The 20,113-nt window shown below is 38.0% G+C and overlaps 1 protein-coding gene across 3 annotated transcripts in view; it reads right to left on the bottom strand.

The window, feature by feature from the left end:
* Positions 1 to 8,841: 8,841 nt before the first annotated feature.
* The window catches only part of LOC132132474 (ephrin-B2-like), a 34,697-nt gene continuing 23,425 nt past the window's right edge, over positions 8,842 to 20,113 (bottom strand). For all 3 annotated transcript variants that reach the window (XM_059544860.1, XM_059544861.1, XM_059544862.1), the window contains exons 4-6: positions 13,291 to 13,383; positions 13,025 to 13,087; positions 8,842 to 11,695 (exon numbers count right to left, since the gene is read on the bottom strand). In XM_059544860.1, coding sequence (XP_059400843.1) covers positions 11,265 to 11,695; positions 13,025 to 13,087; positions 13,291 to 13,383 — 587 coding nt within the window. In that variant the 3' untranslated portion in view covers positions 8,842 to 11,264. The remainder of the gene's footprint in view (positions 11,696 to 13,024; positions 13,088 to 13,290; positions 13,384 to 20,113) is intronic.

The raw sequence follows: 20,113 nt of genomic DNA, 5'->3' as shown, positions 1-20,113 counted from the left end.
TCTATAGGTGAAAGATCTGGACTGCAGGCAGGCCAGGTTAGCACCCGGACTCTTCTACGACGAAGCCATGCTGTTGTTATAGCTGCAGTATGTGGTTTTGCATTGTCCTGCTGAAATAAACAAGGCCTTCCCTGAAATAGACGTTGTTTGGAGGGAAGCATATGTTGCTCTAAAACCTTTATATACCTTTCAGCATTCACAGAGCCTTCCAAAACATGCAAGCTGCCCATACCGTATGCACTTATGCACCCCCATACCATCAGAGATGCTGGCTTTTGAACTGAACGCTGATAACATGCTGGAAGGTCTCCCTCCTCTTTAGCCCGGAGGACACGGCGTCCGTGATTTCCAACAAGAATGTCAAATTTGGACTCGTCTGACCATAAAACACTATTCCACTTTGAAATAGTCCATTTTAAACAAGCCTTGGCCCACAGGACACGACGGCGCTTCTGGACCATGTTCACATATGGCTTCTTATTTGCATGATAGAGCTTTAGTTGGCATCTGCTGATGGCACGGCGGATTGTGTTTACCGACAGTGGTTTCTGAAAGTATTCCTGGGCCCATTTAGTAATGTCATTGACACAATCATGCCGATGAGTGATGCAGTGTCGTCTGAGAGCCCGAAGACCACGGGCATCCAATAAAGGTCTCCGGCCTTGTCCCTTACGCACAGAGATTTCTCCAGTTTCTCTGAATCTTTTGATGTTGTTATGCACTGTAGATGATGAGATTTGCAAAGCCTTTGCAATTTGACGTTGAGGAACATTGTTTTTAAAGTTTTCCACAATTTTTTTACGCAGTCTTTCACAGATTGGAGAGCCTCTGCCCATCTTTACTTCTGAGAGACTCTGCTTCTCTAAGACAAAGCCTTTATAGCTAATCATGTTACAGACCTGATATCAATTAACTTAATTAATCACTAGATGTTCTCCCAGCTGAATCTTTTCAAAACTGCTTGCTTTTTTAGCCATTTGTTGCCCCCGTGCCAACTTTTTTGAGACCTGTAGCAGGCATTAAATTTTAAATGAGCTAATTAAGTGGATAAAAGTATAAAATTTCTCAGTTTAAACATTTGCTACGTTATCTATGTTCTATTGTGAATAAAATATTGGCTCATGTGATTTGAAATTCCTTTAGTTTTCATTTTATTAAAATTTAAAAAACGTCCCAACTTTTCCGGAATTCGGGTTGTATATATATATATATATATATATATATAAAATGATATTTAGTATTTTCACATCTTGATAGTAAACATTTTAATCTCTACTACTGCCTGTTCAAAATAAATAAAAAGAAATCGAGCATCGTAGATTTGTTTTCCCTGTTGTACCGAAATCATATTGAACCATAACCCCTGAACCGAGGTACGTTCCGTTACATCTGTGTACAGTTCCACCCCTAATATTTAGACTCTTTAAGTATAATTCAAGTGTACTTAAATGTCACTTAAGTGTAATTCTGAGAAGTACATAAAGCACATTTCTGAGAAAACCACAGAAAATATACTTAAGTTTACTTATTTTTAGTTTAAAAGTATACTCATAGCCGACTTGACTAAACTTTTTTTTCATAAGGGCAGTCATGCAGAGGGCAGTCATGATAGAGGTTATTATGTAAAAGGTTTTACAGTAGTAAAACTTCTAAAAATCATTATTTTTTAGACATCAGTTCATGAGTTAAAATGTGACAATGTGTGCTTTACAGTATAGCACCTCTCATACCTTAAATAAGAAATAAGAATAGCTGCACTATGTGTGTGGAGGTGATGAACACACTGCAGAGAGGCACTTCGAACAAGGCTGTAAAAAACAGACAGAGCATGACGGGGAGGCGGACTGCAGAAAGACAGGGGAAACAGAGACACAGGAGACAACATAGAGATAGGGGACTCCAGAGAGACATTTCAGCCCTCTGTACCAATAATACATGAAGACAGGGTTAGTGTCACACGGGGCATGATTGGAACTCTGTGCTTATGGGAAACACTGACCTTTTAGAGAGAATGAGAGAAAGAAAATAGGGAAAGTGAGAGAGGGTGAGTGTGTTTGAAGCTGTAAAGTCAGTCAATGACAGATAGGGTTCCTTTGAACAGCTCAGATTCAAGAGTCAGCAAATATGTGAGTTTCTGTATGCAATGTATGTCTAGAGGGTCGAGTTACACCCCACATCTTCTGCTGGGGTGGGGAAGTGTGCATGTGCAGGGTATCTGCTAGGGTGCTGCTGCTGTTTGTGTCACATTGCAGACCTTCCAACCTTTAAATTGAGAAGTTCACACTTAAATCGAAATTGTATTATCATGATGTTCCAAACCCAAGATATTCTTTGTTTCTTTGAACATGTGATGAGAGGTTAGACAGAATGTTCATGTTGGGACATGCTATGGCTGTCAAAAATGTTGTATGAAATGACATCTTTGTGTGATATTCTGAACCAAAATAAAGTCGTTATTAACAGAAAATCCACATAATCTATCAAGTTTTCGTTGTCGCATATACTCAGACTTTCTGTTGTGCGAGCAGTTATGAGACAAATTGGCTTTAATTATTTCAAACCTGCTGTGATGTGCCATTTTTAAGTTGACATACATGCAAATTAGTTTTGAGAGCCATTTTGAAGGAAAATATATTTAGAAAGTAATATGGGCTTGGAATGATAATTAGTGATGATTATCACTTTTGGGTGAACTAACCTTTTAACCATCTACTGTACACTTAAAACCTAACCCACTCTTCAACTTCAGCTGCCTTCAGTTAAATTTTATAATCCTAAATTTATGTTACTACTCAGGCTTCAGAAAACTCAGGGCGTGAGACACTAAGGAAGTACAAGTCTGTGCTTTTATGTGTGTGAGGAGAGAGTTATGCAAGTTCATTGGTCATTAACAGTTTATTCACCTCCAAAAGCCTCTCTACACTTCCCCAAAACTAAACATGCACAACTATTACCTTCATAAATCCCTGCTTTTTCTGCCAGAAACTCCCCCTTTCAAAAACAAATGTTCTCTCTCACTGTCACACACACACACAGACATGGCCATGGTTCATTGCTTCTGTGCACAGCCTTCCCTGTATCTTTTTGTCTGAGGGCCACCAGGTTTTGTTTTGTAAGAGAAATAACAAAAAGAAACCCCCTATTCCCTGACCTACGCCGCCTCCTCGCCGCTCTAAACCCCTCACACGCATTCCACACAGTGCCCGGGTCAAAGGCCACGCCAAGCACAATAACGAGTTAAAAAGGAAAGAGATGGACTGGGTGAAGTTCATTCACATCTTAAATCCAGCTCGGCAGAGAAAGTGGGAAATAGAGAGAGAGAGAGTTTGAGGAAAACATGTGCTTTGTGGACTGTATTCTTTGTCTAAATGAGCTGAGGGTTCTACAGAAATGTCTACAAAAACAGCATCAGCAGAAGTTGATTGTGAAGCTGACAGTATAGAATGTATATATAGCGGCCTGGTGCTGAACGTATCATCTCAGTAAATTCTCATTTATTTTGAACATTTAAAAAGCCTTGAACCAAACAAACTACCATCAAGATTCATTGTTTCATCCAAAGAAAAATTTAATTGTCATGTGACAAACCAGCATCAGTTGTGTGGCATTGTGTCATTCACAAATCCTCATCCATGGCTGTATAGGAAAGTATCAAATGGATGTGCACTTCAGAATTTCGCTGGAAGTAGCAGCTCATCTGGGTAATTTTTGCCTACTTTTTTTTTTTCAGCAGAGAAGTGACTTGAGTTTTAAACTGCCCTTAAAACTGTGCTCACTGTAGGTCTGTATTGAAAAGTTTTTACGCTAAATCAATTTCTCTATGGAGACTTTAAATGGGATTTTTACTTCCGGAAGCAGTCTGGTGCGGTTTATTGTCTGTATTGTTTGTGAGGACACAATCATGAGGGCACTTGTGTGAAAGACAGTGTGTACTTGTTGAAATAAGTGTGTGGGAGAAAGTAAGATAATTAAAAGCTGTTGTGGTCCCTGCACAAAGCGTGTCTCTAGAGGAAGATGCTAATCTTTACGGCTGTGTGTGTGTGTGTGTCTGACCTGTGTCTCTTAGGGAGGATGGCTGTTCTGATGGAATGCTGACCTAGAAACCAGAGCATGGATAATCCTGACAAGATCACAAATCTCATTCTGTCACCAAAGGGATGATGTGTGTGAGTGTATTTGCAGTTGTGTAGGACGATAATGAAGATTACATTTTATTGCTCTGCTCCAAAACCTAGTGAACCATCTATGGAGACAGTATTTTAAAGCACCAATGTTGCACTGCTGACAGGAATGTAGCTGTGCTGCCTTCTGAAAAAAATAAACAAATCTAAATTGCACCTATATTCCAAAGCAGCAATGCATGTTTTTTTTTTTTTTTTTGCCATGAAGGTGATCCCAGAAATGCACTACAAGAAGTCAGCAGAAAAAAAATGAGTGTGTATTTCCATGCTTATGAATATTGTATTATTAGAATAACAACATAAGAATAACTGTTAGATTATTTCCTATGTAGGCAGTAGAGCTTGTGTGTTGCAAAATAACCCTTTTTTGTCATATTATGAACAATACTAAGTGTGTGTGCTAGGTTTGCAAGTATACTCTATGTGTGTATGTAATTCACTGATGGTACACAGATGGTGTGAAATCTGTTCATGTGGTTTAAAAAAGCAGAGATAGACCTGGAATGTGTCAGAATATAAAACTTTACAGCAGTGTGTGCGTTGACAGTTATGCAAATTCAGAAAGGGAGCCTAGTGTGTAACATTTAAGTTGGTGATTAATGTAAGACCAGCTCCAGCACATGTACATGTCAATAAACAGAAGAATTTGAAGGGTGCAAACCATACACACAAACGGAAAGATTCAGTGCTAACTTCTCGCCTCTAGCCCACCCTCCAATTCACTGGCGGACTCTAAGCACACACAAACAGCTGAACGAAAACAAACACAGGCACACACAGTTTCGCTATCTATGAGGCTCAGATGGACCCTCTCCCTTCAGGCGGCCCACTGGCAGAGCGAAGGTGGGTTTCAGAGTAAGTGGAGTACACACCGTATGATACGACCTGTCAATCACACGCATTGCCTCAGAGGAGTATGGGAAAAATGTTCTGCATTTAAATTTGTCTTTAAAGTCATATTGTGCTGGAACCGCTTTAATAATGCCACGGTTTTGGGCAGAAGCATCTGTCAGAGGAGAGGGTACAAATTCTGAATAAATATTTGAATTGAAGGGATCTGTTTAATCTCCTGTTGAATGAACCAAAAGAAAATGAATGATTATGAAACTGATAACTTGTAACAATATCTCGAATCAAAGTGTGTGTGTCCACATGTGCTTGCACTTCTGTCTCAACAGCTTCGTCTCTGACAGCCTGTCAGTGGTCTGCTGGCTTGGATATTATTGGACTGAAAAACAACTCTATCAGAGTCTGCCAGAGTATGTTTCAAGAACAAACAGACGGTCAAATGCAGCAGCCATCGGTTGTTACGACTATACTGTGAATGGTCATGGGGGGTTTTGGTAGTGAGGGGTTTTTCTAGCGCTTGTCAAAGCGCTCATTTGATTTAGTGCCCAGACTTGATGGGGACAACACATCAAACACTGATATAGAGAGATGAACCAAGTAGGAAGACAGAGTGAAACCGGGAGGGGAAGGGAGTGATTGTGCCATTAAAATGCCAGTGATATCATCAAGCAATTATTACAAGCCAGCAGCGAACCATATCAAGTCATTGGACAAACAGAGTAACAATAGAGGTGAACTGTGGGAAGATATTATGAGATCAAGCATGAAGGAATGAGGAAAGAGTGAAACCTAACGAAGAACTGTCAAAAACAGCAAGTAGTGGTAAAAACACCATCTTGGAGGTTTGAGAACCACTGTTATAAAGGTGAATGATAGCCATGATAAACCAGCTCAGAAGCCTGTTTTTTTTCTTTTTTTAATCAGTGAGTTTCACTGCATGGAATGTAATCTTTATTTGATATAGTGTCTTGGTTGGAAAGAGAGAGTTAAGAGAGAAAAAGCGAGAGTAAAGGAATAGGTGCAACCAACAGTTATTCCCGATGTCTAATCTAAACATCTTAAACATATTAACATTTATTTAACATTGCCTCAATGTTCCCCCCCCCCCCCATAACGTCTCAACATAGTCCGAACTTCAAATCCTGTCCAGTACAACTGGACTTTTAAAACAGTGAAAACATCCTCTTGAAAACAGCATTGATTATAGAAATACTGTTGAGTAAGTTAGAAACAGCCTTTACCATACTTCAGGGAAATGCATCTCAAATTATGATATCTGACAAATGTAAACAAATAAAAGTGTAACAGCCAGTATTGAATGACTATGTAAAATGTAAAACAGGGTTTGGTGTTATGTTGTGATCGCTATTGGAATTTTTTGGTAGGTATTGAAATGCTTTGGGTGGCTTAGGTCAACACTAATCAGGCCAGATGGCTCACCTTTGCTAAACAGAGGAGCTGGACAAAGAAGAAGAAGAAGAAAACTGCCTAACCCATGGCCTGCATAGCCAGAACATCTTTTAGGATGAAAATCAGCAGAGTATAACAAATAATGCGGGTGTAAAGGATAAATGATACATTGATAAAACAAAACAAAACAAAAAACTATAACAAATAAAGTATGAATAAGCCTGACAATGGTTCCTCCAGGCCTGCAGGGGTAGTAGTTTGGAAATGCATCCTTCTTGAATACCACAATATAAAAACTCATTCAATTAAAGGTACAGGTTGTAGGACCTGTCACTGGAGGGCTCAATACCAAAACAATAACAATCGCGTGGTTTGATGACGCTAAGAAGGCGCGTGGAATGATGGGATTTGTTGTCTTCTACCCAACCGCTGACGACCATCAATCAGACGGAAAGATAAATCATGTATTTAACGCGAGTTCAACGGTTTGCGCAAATAGATTACATACAAAAGGCAATGCAAAGACGCGATCAGACTATGGATCAGATACGTCCTCGCGCGGGGCTAGAGACACGATGCCCCACGTTTGGCGTGTATGCCCCATAATACTAATCTTGTTGATCGTTATAATAACATACATTTTCTGTAAAGATACGAATCAAAACAACTCACCTGTCGAGTAAAACACAAGCGAGATCGGCATCTCTTTCTAGTTATAATTTGTCGCGAAGCTACATTTTTCCACGACACTGTTGTCACGTGGTTTCTACGTCAGTAAAGGTGGTAACAAAGGGTAACTAACGTCATTGACAGGCAACTGCACTGCCCCGTGTCACAGACTGCGTTTACATACAGCCAATAACCCGTTCAAAACCGGGATATTAGCAATAACCCGGTCGCGCACGGCCATGTAAACACCGGCAAAAACCCGGATATGCTCATATTATATTATACCTGGGGTACCCCTTTTCTAACCCGAATATTTGGTCTTGTAAACGCGTTTCGGCATATCCCCATCAAAATGTGTGTTCTGCGCATGTTCTATTCGCAAGGAATCTTGGTCTTTTGAGTAGAGACGGCGCATAAAAAACCCTGCGTGCAGTATAGAGCCACAGTAGTGTCAAGTGCTGCTGGTGGATCAGTACCAGCGCCAAAGCGCAAACAAAAACTATCGCTATCTGCCCCAAACTATTCATTATCCGCCTGCTGCTGCTGTTGTTGTTGTTGTCTTTGGATACAGGAGGAAGAATCGGAAATGACGCATATTGCGTCTTGTTGTCCGTACGTCCAGACGCTAACCGTGCGTCGCAGTTTACATCGGGATTGGTAACTCTCTCTGCTCACGCATGTAAACGGGTTATCCCGAATGTTTCAGAAACCCGAATAGTGACCTTAACCCGACCATAACCCAAATTTTAACAGCATGTAAACGTAGTCACAGTTTAGAATGGGAATTTTCTCATCATTTACAAGCAGTTGAAAACATTAGAGATATTGTTAGTGATCAGCTGGACAAATTATATAACACTAGACTAGTGGTTTTTGGATATTTTACTGCAAATATCTTACAAATTGTACCTTTAATGACACAACAGTCTCTGGCTGCATTCGAAATGGCAAACTTCCCTATTATATAGTAGGAAAAAAAAAAGTATGGAACAAAAGAAGTATGTCCAAATTCACAGTAATCATAAAACAGCAGGGAAAAGGACCTGGATGACCCACTACTACTATCAGCAAAATTCTTAAGTGTGCATACGATGGACAGTTTACTATTCCATGAGGCTGGTAGATCACGTGAAATTGTAAACATTACAGATGTAGTATGTCCAGATTACATTCATGCAGCACCACACACACATTCATCCTATAAAACACACTTTTTTAATTACTTAAAATATGTACCAACTCATTAAAGTACAGTATGCGATAGATGACGTAGCCATTGTTAATAGAATAATCAGAAAAAAATCAAGAAAATATATGCAGACTTTGCGAAAAAACAACAACAACAAAAAACCATCTCCTGTCCATTCATTAGTAACAAGTATCAGTTATTTTGCAGAAATAACTCTAAAAACTAAGCCGAATAAAGTTCTGCTCGTAGATATCCAATTACTTGCTAATAAGTGTCTTAAATAAAACTCAATATCTTTATCTCTTTATTGTGATTCACAATTCACACACAGGATGACCAATGTAGTCTGATTCCTGAACAAATGACTACCCTAAAAGTTCTTATTTTTGTTATTTCGGACTTAAGGTCTGTGTGACTTAACTCAGTGTAGTTCCTGACTCAATGTTAATTGACAATGTTCAGATAAAGATACACATTTTTTTTTTTTTAAATTGGTTACTTATAAAAATTAATGAAAATATGAAAATAGAAAATCTTACCACATTTTTGACATTCAGTTTTTTATTTAATACATAGGACTAATTATTGGATTGAATTTGTCACCATTAAAATTCTGTGAAAAGTCCATAATTTGGCAACAGACTGTTAAGGACAGAAAATGCAAAAAATGCAAATGTCTTTCTTCAGATGTACTAAAGGAATAGTCAATGGGACAGTTAAAGGGAATCAGAACCACAACTGTTAAATTTCTTACAGTTCCCAATGCTTGTTACCATCGAGGATTACCACAGACACAAGCAGGGCAGGTTGGATAAAACTGTTTGTTTTTCCTTCATTAAAAATATTCTCATTTGCTCAATCTACAAACAAATTAACACTGTTGAAAGCAATAAAACAGGAGGAATAAAAACATTTAAAAAATCCCATAACAAAATTATAAAGGTGCCATTTCTGGTAGTTACTCGTTTATGGTAATGACGGCAAGAAATCCTTAAATCAACAGTGACTTGAAGAGAGAAGTCTGATCCAGAAAGCTTGGGTCTCTCCGGCTGGTAAGGTACTGTCTCTCGTGATGATGTCATGTCTCATCCAGTGAAATAACTCTGAACTGTGGACCTGAAGCCTCAAGCTGGCACAGGGAAGATAATGTCAGAGATGGTTTGGAGACATCACCCGAAACGTGATAATTAGAGTCGAGACGAGATTGTAACCAAGCAATGGATATGTGTAACACTCAAGAGGCCGTGGAGAGTTTGTGACTGAGTTAATTTAGATGCACAGTTGCATTAGCTCTCTTAGTCTTCATCTTGAACCACAACTCTTTGAAACACATTCAAACACACAGCTGAAGTCCATCTGCAGGGGTTAACACATGAAAACACAAACTGCAGTGATGTGGATGTGCGTATTAAGTGTACAGAAGTTTGGTATTGTGTGTCTAGGGTAAGTGAGCAGTTTATCATGAAGTACACAATTCTTCAGAAGGAAGGGCAGAGAGCGAGTACCCCTCAGATCATCTTGAGTGAAGGACTCCCACGCAGCACTGAGGGGTTTTTCTCTGACCGCTTAACTTTGACCTCCAACCTCTTGGAAACCTCTGAACAGTCTCCATCTGAAATAGTCGAACATCTGTCTACACCTCCTCCACATGCGATTTCTGCTGCTCACATAAAAATGTTTAAAAAAACTCAACAACAAACAACTGGGCGCTAAGGAGTTGCGATAGGAAGCTGATGAAGTGGAAAGAATGAAAAACTGTTTCTTTGATTCTCAATAAATAAATCAGATGGAGGTCCGAGTTCAGAAAAGACAAACATTTACAATCAGATGAACTGAGAAAAACTAAATAAAGAGGGGCGGATTCACTAAACAGTTGCATTACTTTTGCACCAAGTACACTCTGCATCTTATTCACTAGCCACAATCCAGATGAATGCAATGGAATAGAATAAACAAAAATTGCAGTGAATTCTTAAAGCATTTTTTTCAGTTTCAGCGCAAACATGCCTCCTTTCCATGCAAATTAGCCTTATTTTATAATGCGCAAAACAACAGATCCAACTAAGCCAAAACTGCGTGATTCTGCCAACTACACCAAAAAATTGTGATTGTTCCAAAATGCAAGGAACATTGAATTTGGTGTCTTCACCATCTGTTTTACCTGGTACCCCAAATTGTCCAAAACCCCCCCCCCCCCCCAGCAATTAGCAATGTGCAAATATTTAAAAAATGAAGTCTGTGTAAAGTTTCTAGTGATAATGACACGTTAATTCATCAAATGATGAAAAAACATTTAAATGGAAACCTATCTAGACGCACAATGGAGTCTAAACTGTTTTTGGCATTTTAAAGAATCAGTCAGCTGTCTGGATCTTAGCGATACGGTACAGTCCCAGTAAAGTATGCCAGATTGTGCTAATCTGCAATTTAGCGAGGTGGGGAATTGTGGCGTGGAGGCGGTGTTTAGATCTTTTGATACCGGATATCCTTTAGTGAATGGACCACTAAAACAATGCATGTGCAAATAAACAAACACAATCAGCCAGTGCACTTTCTTAGTGAATTTCCCCCCAGTGTAAAAATGTAAGAGGTACTTATATTATTTATAAAGTTATTCTTTGTATGAATCACTCTCTACTGTTTGGTTTTGAGGATAAGCACAATAACTCCGTTTCAACCATCAGAACGGATGTTGAAACTCATCTTCAACAAGCGGATGATGTAAATTCACCTGCACCTGAGTACATGTGAAATCCGTTATCCGTGCACAGAGACACACACGTGTAAATAAACGCAAACACGCTGCTATGACATAAAATCGGGATTTACCACTTTTTTTTAGAACTCAACTTCAGGTCCAAGTTCTAGTACTGCGAATAGGCTCTTAGATATGGAGTCACTTGGACACAGCACATGTATGTGAGGTACCATAAATTCAGGATGGGCTGTCTGCGTGTCCGCTGATCTCATACTTTGTAGTAAATATTGGCTGGACTCTGAGGGGGCATCTCTTGAACGATGTAGACGGGGTGTCCGTAATCACCACTGACTTTTTCGTAATGGGGGCAGTATGCCGAGTCAGAGGTCCGCAGGGGAATGATGATATCACTGGGCTCTGAGCCATTATTGTTGCCCCCACTGACTCCTGTAGCTGCCCCGCAGGAGCTGCCTCTCTTTGGGGTAAGAGAAGAGAGCGTAAGGGCTGGGTGGTGAGATTCGGAGTGCTTGGCTTTCCGTCGGCGGTAAAACACAATAGCGGTCACTACGGCGATCAGGAGGATGAAGGCTCCCCCGGCACCGGCGGTGATTAAGGCAATGTTAGAGACAGACACAGCCCCGCTGTCTCCCCTCTCACCGGACTCACTCCCATCACCCGCTTTAGAGCCACTTTCTGTATCTGAAACAGAAAAGAGCTGATAAATCAACGACTCGACATCCACGTGCAGGACTTCTGAAGCTCACTTGCTTTTTGGCTTTATCTTCTATGACAAACATCCTGAGAGTATTTAGATTCGATTTAATCCACAACTAACTATGATTTCAACCAGCTTGAGTACAAATATGCCTCATGTTTGGCTTCAACAATGCTGGTTCCTCAAATGTTTACTTTATGGAGATCAACCAGTACAGTCTAAGCCTCCAAGAAATGAAATCAATTCAAAGAACACTAGACAGTGCATTAACATAACAACAGATACATATGCATGTGGAATCAAGGTTAATATGTAAATGCAGTTGAAAGCAGACCCCATGGGATTTTCATCATTAAAATTGTTTACTTGGCATCTTTCTGAGCTTTGGTTAACATTCCATTTTAGTGTTATTTTAGTTACCGTATTTTTCGGACTATAAGTCGCACCTGAGTATAAGTCGCATCAGTCCAAAAATAGGTCATGATGAGGAAAAAAAACATATAAGTCGCACTGGACTATAAGTCGCATTTATTTAGAACCAAGAACCAAGAGAAAACATTACCGTCTACAGCCGCGAGAGGGCGCTCTATGCTGCTTAGGGTAGACAACAGGAGCATTGAGCAGCATAGAGCCCCTCTCGCGGCTGTAGACGGTAATGTTTTCTCTTGGTTCATTTCTCTCGGTTCATGTCAAATTAATTTTGATAAATAAGTCGCACCTGACTATAAGTCGCAGGACCAGCCAAACTATGAAAAAAAGTGTGACTTATAGTCCGGAAAATACGGTAGTTATTATTTATATACTATTAAAGTATTTATTCAGAATAAGCTTTCATTATTTTGAGTTTTCATTTTAATTTTAGTTTGAATAATTTAATCAGAATTAGTTTTTAGTATTTCTATTTAGCTTTACATTTATTTCAGTAGAGATGTGGAGATATTCATTACTAAATTTGTTTTTGTTTAAATAATTTTACTTCGACTTATTTTATGTTTACATATTCCATCACTATAGAAATAAAGACAAAAATTAAACGGACAATGCAAAGAAGCATTAGGCATCACTTATCCCTAAAGACACTAAACCTAAACATTGTGAAAAATTTTGCAACTGTACAAAGTCATTCAATATTAAATGAATGCATGTTTCACAATCTAGGTGCACAGCTAACATCTTTTCAAAATTGCTACAGTGAAATGTTGCTTAACGGAGGATTAAAGGTTGCCTTAATCCTGGGTTAAACAACAGATTTTAAACCAGGGTTAAACTCATAAGTGAATGTGAATGTGTCTCGGGTTATTTCTGGTTGTTACCTGGGATTCTGTTGCTGGGTCGGCCTGGATCAGGTTTGAGCTTTGGGGGAAGGCCATATGCAGCTACAAAAGCAAAAAAACAAAAATAAATAAATAAAAAAGATTACATGATGAAAAACACTCAGCACATTTTGATGCATGATTCAATTGCTTCAATTGTGGACAGGAGTGAGCTTGTATTGACACAACATTTATTGAATTTTGACTCTCCCTCAGTGCTTAGGTTCATTCATTGATGTGTCTTTGGAGGTAATGATGATACTCACTCTGTCCCACTTTGAGAACCAGCTTCATCCCTCGCGTCACACAGACGCCTCCTCTCATGCTGTCGATTCCTTCTTTTGTACCATCAGAGGTAGCTTTGGGAAAGATGTTAAAAAAATACATTATTAATGTCAAGATTCTTTCAACATTTCCACTATTGTGCAAAGACGGCTGGCTGGAACCCTGTGACTTAGCAATAAAACACTGGTTTATGATTCCCCATTACTTCACAGCAATGTGCAGTAAAGGAAAAGCGAGCATAACTGTGTAACTGGCACTTTTTATGAATACATAGCATGTTTGTGTCCCATAGATATTTTAAATAAATCATCAGAAGCACAAATCCATGTTTTTGTTGTCATAATAATTTGTCATTTGTAAGTTGTCATGTTAATGAAATATAGCATGTTTTAAACTAATCACATTTCTGTATACCCCTCTTAACTATCAAACAATTTAAATTCTACAAATTTTGATAGAATCTATTGAATTAATATTTGACTCATTGTAGTAGGTCAAGTCAGGTTTATTCGTACAATGCTTTAAACAGATTTTGAACACACCATTCTGCAAGAAATTTTGTCCATAATTCTTACTAAAAAGTAATTTTAAAACTTCTAAATTCTAAAAACAAAATTAGCTGGGCTCCACGTTTCACACACAAACCTGATACCACATGGGTTTTCCTCATTACAAATGTATCATTCCTTAAAATTGTGAAACCTAAGAAGTAACATTATTAGATTCACTTCTACAGCATGTGAATAAATAAATAAACTCCATCAATTTTCTCAATTTTGAGTGCATACATTAAGCTCAACCTTTATAAACAAGGCTGTTTTTTAGCCTGTTTGTACAAAAAAAATCTCATGAATCGGGAAGTCCTTTTTTTTTTTCTTTGCAACAAGGTTGGAAGCTCCACAAATCTTATAAAATGAACAGCAAATAAATAGCTCATGTTGTATTTAGTTTGACCTCCTGAAGTTCACGATCAACATTTTTTGAAGGCTCAGCACTGCATTCACTGACCGTTTGTTGAAAAAATGACTTCATTTAATAAATGTCATGCCCTTTTTCTACAAGTAGATTACTTTTTAATTAAAGTTTATGTCAGTAAGCAACAAATTCATAGAAATTTTATTTAGTCATTATCACTTTGGTTGCACGCCAAAAAAAACAAAAAACAAAACAGAATATGTGTAAACATTACTGTCAATTAATTAAAAGTATTAACAGACTTAACTGCTGATTAATTCATCAAATCCATTTAAAAATATAATGCAGAGGAAATCTTTCAAATGAAGGTTTTTAAAATGTAAAGACATTTCCTGTCCAAATCACTGAATAGACAATCGCTAAAAGTCAGTATGTTTGTTTTATTTCAATGAACATATTTCTTTGAGTATGCCATTGTGACTGAGGTGGTCGTCCACACAGGACGTGTTCTTTCATGCCAACATGCTTGGTGGGTTTCCAGCATTGCTTCTTGCCTATTTAGTACTTGCCCGTCTCCAGGCTGCTCTCTGTATAGGAAACTGTCTCTCAGGAATAACAGAGACTCGACCGCAACTATGTTGCCTTTTAACCATGTATACAATCATCCCTCAGCGCACAAACAGTCTCTCCGAAACACACAGTCATTGCATCTCCCAGCCTTCCCATTACTAAATATTTCATAGGTGAGGCGCCTCTCTGAAAAACTTGGTACTTTAACCATGTAAGTCTGAATAACTCAGCATCCAGGCACTGAATACTGCATTCAAACAATGTTCAAGCTCCATCCCTACGGTACAAAGAGCTTCATCTTCAAACTTATTTTCCTTTCCAAATATAAAGGCAGCTCATAAGGGTGATACTGAATTCTTCATTGCAGAAACACTTTGTATTTGATCCATTTCATATTTTCCTGAACCTCTGAATGACACACCGTAGCTAATCTGCAGCGCTCTGGAAACCACGGGCGCTCATGTACAAAGACTTCTCCCATCCAAAATCTCTCTTGATTATTATGTTCTTAGGAAAAGATTACGGCAGCCGACGGAGGAGCACATGGCGACATAGGTGCCAGCAAACATTCAATAGCTTTTCTGCTACGGTTTCATTTTAGGTGAAGCTTGATACCAGTGACTGAAGCTGAAGTGGGGCTCCGTATTTGCCGGTTGCCTAATGTATTTGTAGTTTATGTTCAAAGCACTTTTATGCAATGATGTTGCCACAGATTTATCTTGGGCTATACGTTTGAAGGAATGTATTTTAATTGTTGTTTTACTTTAATCTATTATGGTAGAATGCCTTGCCCCACGGACCTCCATAATAACTGCACCACTGTAAACCCAATTATTTTCTGTGGCAATCGGCAGTATGACACAGGTGCTGTCCATGGAGCTCAACTTGAATTAAACCCAGAAAACTTCTTTAAAAGTTATGAATTTCAAAACTTCACAATTTGCCTGAAAAAGGTCAAAAACATTACAACAAATTTATGTTAAAATCAAGAACAATGAAAACCCCTGGCTTTCATCCAAAGAGCCTCTTACCAAGAAGCCAAATATTACATATATACCCAAAACTGACTTAAACAAAGAATAATCTTTAGAGAATACACACAGCATATAAAAGATTCACCCCCTCACATGTAAACACATACAGAAAATACACACAAACACACACTCATGGACTGAATCCAAAAATATGACCTTTTTAGTGCTCACGGCAGTCATTAGCCAACACACTGGAGGTGTAGAAAAAAAAAAAAGATTCATCACCTAATGGCTCTCATTGTGTTCCTCACCTCCCTCGCTCTCTCCATTCTCCCTCTAGGGATGCAGAGATGTTGGGTAAAGGTGTAAAAGCTGAACTTGATCAGCAGAGAGAGGAACAGAGAGTTACCTAGGGTTGCCATAAAACCAAAATGTCAGTAGGCGAAATTTCATGATTCTTGATGCCAATTTTGATACCACATCAAAAACGAACATGCTAATGGACAAAATACTTTATTTAGAAAGCAAAATAATTATATAATTATTACCAAATTAAAAAAGCTTTAAGTATTTATCAATTAAACACATACATTTTCTCAAGAAATTATTTGAGGAAAATACAATCACGAACAAAGAAACATAACGAGCAATAGAACAAAAACTGAACAGAGATAGAATTGTTTTGTTTTTGTTTTTCAGGTCTCTATCAGTACTCTATCACAGTACTCAGGTCAAGTAATAATCTAGAAATTACATATAAGAATAAATAAATAAACCAAAAGTAAATATATTTAAAACGAAAATGATTCGTATTGTCTTTACTGCATGATTATTACATATTAGGAATAGCTAACAATGGTCACAATTGAGGTTGACTAGTTTATCTAGATGATTTTTATGTGTATTTTTATATTAAATTAATTAATTTATTTATGACTTTCGTAATTGAGACGATGATCTGTGGTGATATACAGAAAAGCATGCCTGGAACTGAAATGAAGGAAAAAAAACTGGCACAAGAACATTTTGAAATGACCCTCATACTAACCCACTCCACCCCTCTCCCAAAATTCCCCTGCCCCCTGATAAAAAGGGGATTGACCCATGATGACCAGTGATGGGAGCAACAACCGCTCGAAAAGATGGTTTTAACCCTGACAAATAAGGCCAGTGGCCAAGTCAACCTTTTCAGCCCACTAGGAATTAGCACAATCTGTTTGGGCTGCACAAACCCAGAGTAATTTTCCCTAAGTAAGCTCAAGTTCCTGCTGGCAAGAGGGCCTCCATGACCTCATTATCCTGCAGCTGTGCCGGGGCAGGCCTAAAGGGGGCAGTACGCAATATGAGACAAACTGCGGTTGTGTGAGAGACCATCTGAGAACTCATTTCAACATAGAGAAGAGGCCTTTCATTGACAGAAATGATCTCCGCCAAACCCATGCCAGAGCAGGACTGTTCAAGGACACCTCGGGAAATCACTTTAAATGTAGCTCAGTGTGACAAAAGGATAAAGGAAATGATCTGAAAAGTATGCATAAGTATGCCTTATGAATATTAATTAGGTTATATGTAAACTTGGCCACCTGATTTGCTGAAAGATAGTTATACTGTTTTTTCAAAGTTGTAAATAAAACAAAAACTAATGGAGTATGTTTAACAAGAATATACTATTTCAGTTTTTAGGGTTTATATGAATTCCTGGTTCTGGAATTAACTCTGGAATCGATTTTTTGACTACATGTTATGTAGGCTTACCTCCTTTTAAACTTCCTTAGTATTTATTGGTTATTAACATCTTCTATTATCTCTTCATGTAGTCCAGAGCCATGACACAGGGTTGTTAGAAATATGTATGTGATTGCGGCATAATGGTGTAAACAAGGGCATGTTTAGAGATTTGGGGGCCCTGAAAAAAATGGTTTGTGGAATCAAATCAGACGTATCACTATTACAGAGGAATTGATTCCCTTTGATGCGGTCTATTTCAGTCTTAATTCCCAATGCTTTGGAATTGAAGAATGATTTCAAATTTAAAAGGAATCAAATCAAATTTACTACTGTAGCAATTTTTCCAAATCACATTGTTTTTTTAGTGTAAGTGACACTACACATTGTAGGATTATTACGTACTGCTTGTTTGTCAAACAGCTTTCTATAGCATGTCCTGAAGCTGGAAGAAGGGAACATACACACTTTTTCAGAGGTCAAACCCTTACTGGACCTTAAACATCACCTTTTGACTGTGGGAATGCAATGAACTTTGCAATAGATATCAGATGTTCTGGTTTCGGGCCTGCTGCTGTGATCTGTAACACATAAAGTCCTGTCATGCGGTGGATTGTGGTTAAACAAGTCTCTTTCATCTGCCGCTACGCAGATGTGATGCACTAAGTGAGCGCGTTTATGAGGAACAGCTGTTCTATTGCTTCATTGAGCTCTGCAGTGATTGGATGAATGGCTTAAAAGGATAGTTCCCACAAAATCAAAATTCTGTCATCATTTATTCACCCTAATGTTGTTCCAAACCTTTCTTTCTTCTGCGGAACACAAAAGTCGATGTCCTGAAGAATTTTCAACTGTTTTTGTACAATGAAAGTCCAAAACAACACTGAACCCTACTTTAATTGTATGGGTAAAAAAAATAGAAAATATTTCTTCAAAACATTTTCTTGTTGTTCCACAGAAGAAATAAAGTCATAGAGGTTTGGATAAGCATAAGGGTGAAGTAAATTTTGATAATTTTCATTTTGGGTGAACTACCTTTAAGTGAACCTTTTGCTGATTGGTCACATACTCATTACCATGAATGGAACTGAATGGAATTCATATTCATAATATTAATAAATTAAAATTAAACAAACAAGTTGGACATTTACACACACACACATACACACACACTAATAATAATAATAATAATAATAATAATAATAGTAATAATGAATTTTATTTATCATGTGCTTTTCTTAACCCAAAGCGCTACAATTATGGGCATGGGTACCAACAAAAAGCAGAAGTTTCATAACCCATAGCTCAACAACATACATAATAAAATAACAACAATAAAAAAAACAGTATAAACATTCTCAGTTACTGTAAGCAACTTTAAGAAGATAAGTCTTTAAAGATTTCTCAATAAAAATCAAAGTTCTACATACAGTAGATATATTAATTTATCACAGTTGCAGTTGTTTTGTTTTGTTGCTTTTTCATAATCAGCCAATAGTGCAAAATTGCTTTTATCAAATGATACTGATACATATACACAGTTACACACACACACACACACACACACATATATATATATATATATATATATATATGATTTGTTTAATAATGCATCCAAGTCAAGGCTAAAAGAAAATGCCAAGGATCGCTACTGGTACTAATGACATTGTGGTGACGTCCGTCATTCTGGCTTGTCTTGACACACAGTGAGTCCAGTCCCTATGGAAACAGGGCTAAAATCCTACAGCAGTTATCTTAAATGTCATCTTTGGTGAGCAATTGACAGGTATTTACAGCTAATCCTGTCTGACATCCTCTCTCCACACACACACACACACACACACACACACACACACACACACACACTGGGTTCTCCTGTTTTAATGACTGACCCGTCCAGCAGCTCAGTGCAGAAATGTCCAGACTCCTGCAGTGCACAGAACTGAATGGTGACAGGGACATAACTCTTCACAACAACAAAATACCAAAGTATTTCTTTAACAAGGTCATAAACTCACAGCCTGAGTAATAAATCCAGCCACAACTAATGAAACAAGACATAACTCCCTTCTAGTTAACCGCACTGTCCAGGCCTGCTGTTCCCTGCCACTCAGACGAGAGATACTTATTTGGCAGAGGTTCTGCAAAGGGTCTTGTAAGCTTGGTTAAATAATTACAGGAACGAATCAAACATTCTTTGTTTTGTACTTACGGGGCTTCTTTTAATGGACATTTTCATGCGGCAACATTAAGAATGAATGATCTAAATGGGCACAGATAATAGAGATGAGTAAAAGATAGAACAGCTCTGAGGAGTGAAGGACAGGGGATGCGAAAGGTGGGAGTCTAATTTAAGAGTTTTATATAAGAGAAAAGAAGAGAGAGAGACAGAGAGAGTGGTGGGTGAAGCACGTCCAGGATATATTTCACCCTAACAATAAAAAGAAAAAATGAATATTTATATGATTAACAAATACTCATCACCATAATGCATTCAGATGTTTTAATCTTAACTTTTGTATAGAAGGATTAATCCCCCTAAACAACACAAGAAATAATTAAACATGTATATCTTGTATGTTAATATTAATTTCTGCTAATATTAAATATAATTTGTATA

The sequence above is a fragment of the Carassius carassius genome, chromosome 49 (assembly GCF_963082965.1).
Source record: "Carassius carassius chromosome 49, fCarCar2.1, whole genome shotgun sequence".
Taxonomy (NCBI): Eukaryota; Metazoa; Chordata; class Actinopteri; order Cypriniformes; family Cyprinidae; genus Carassius; species Carassius carassius.
This window is presented reverse-complemented; position numbering and strand designations above follow the sequence as displayed.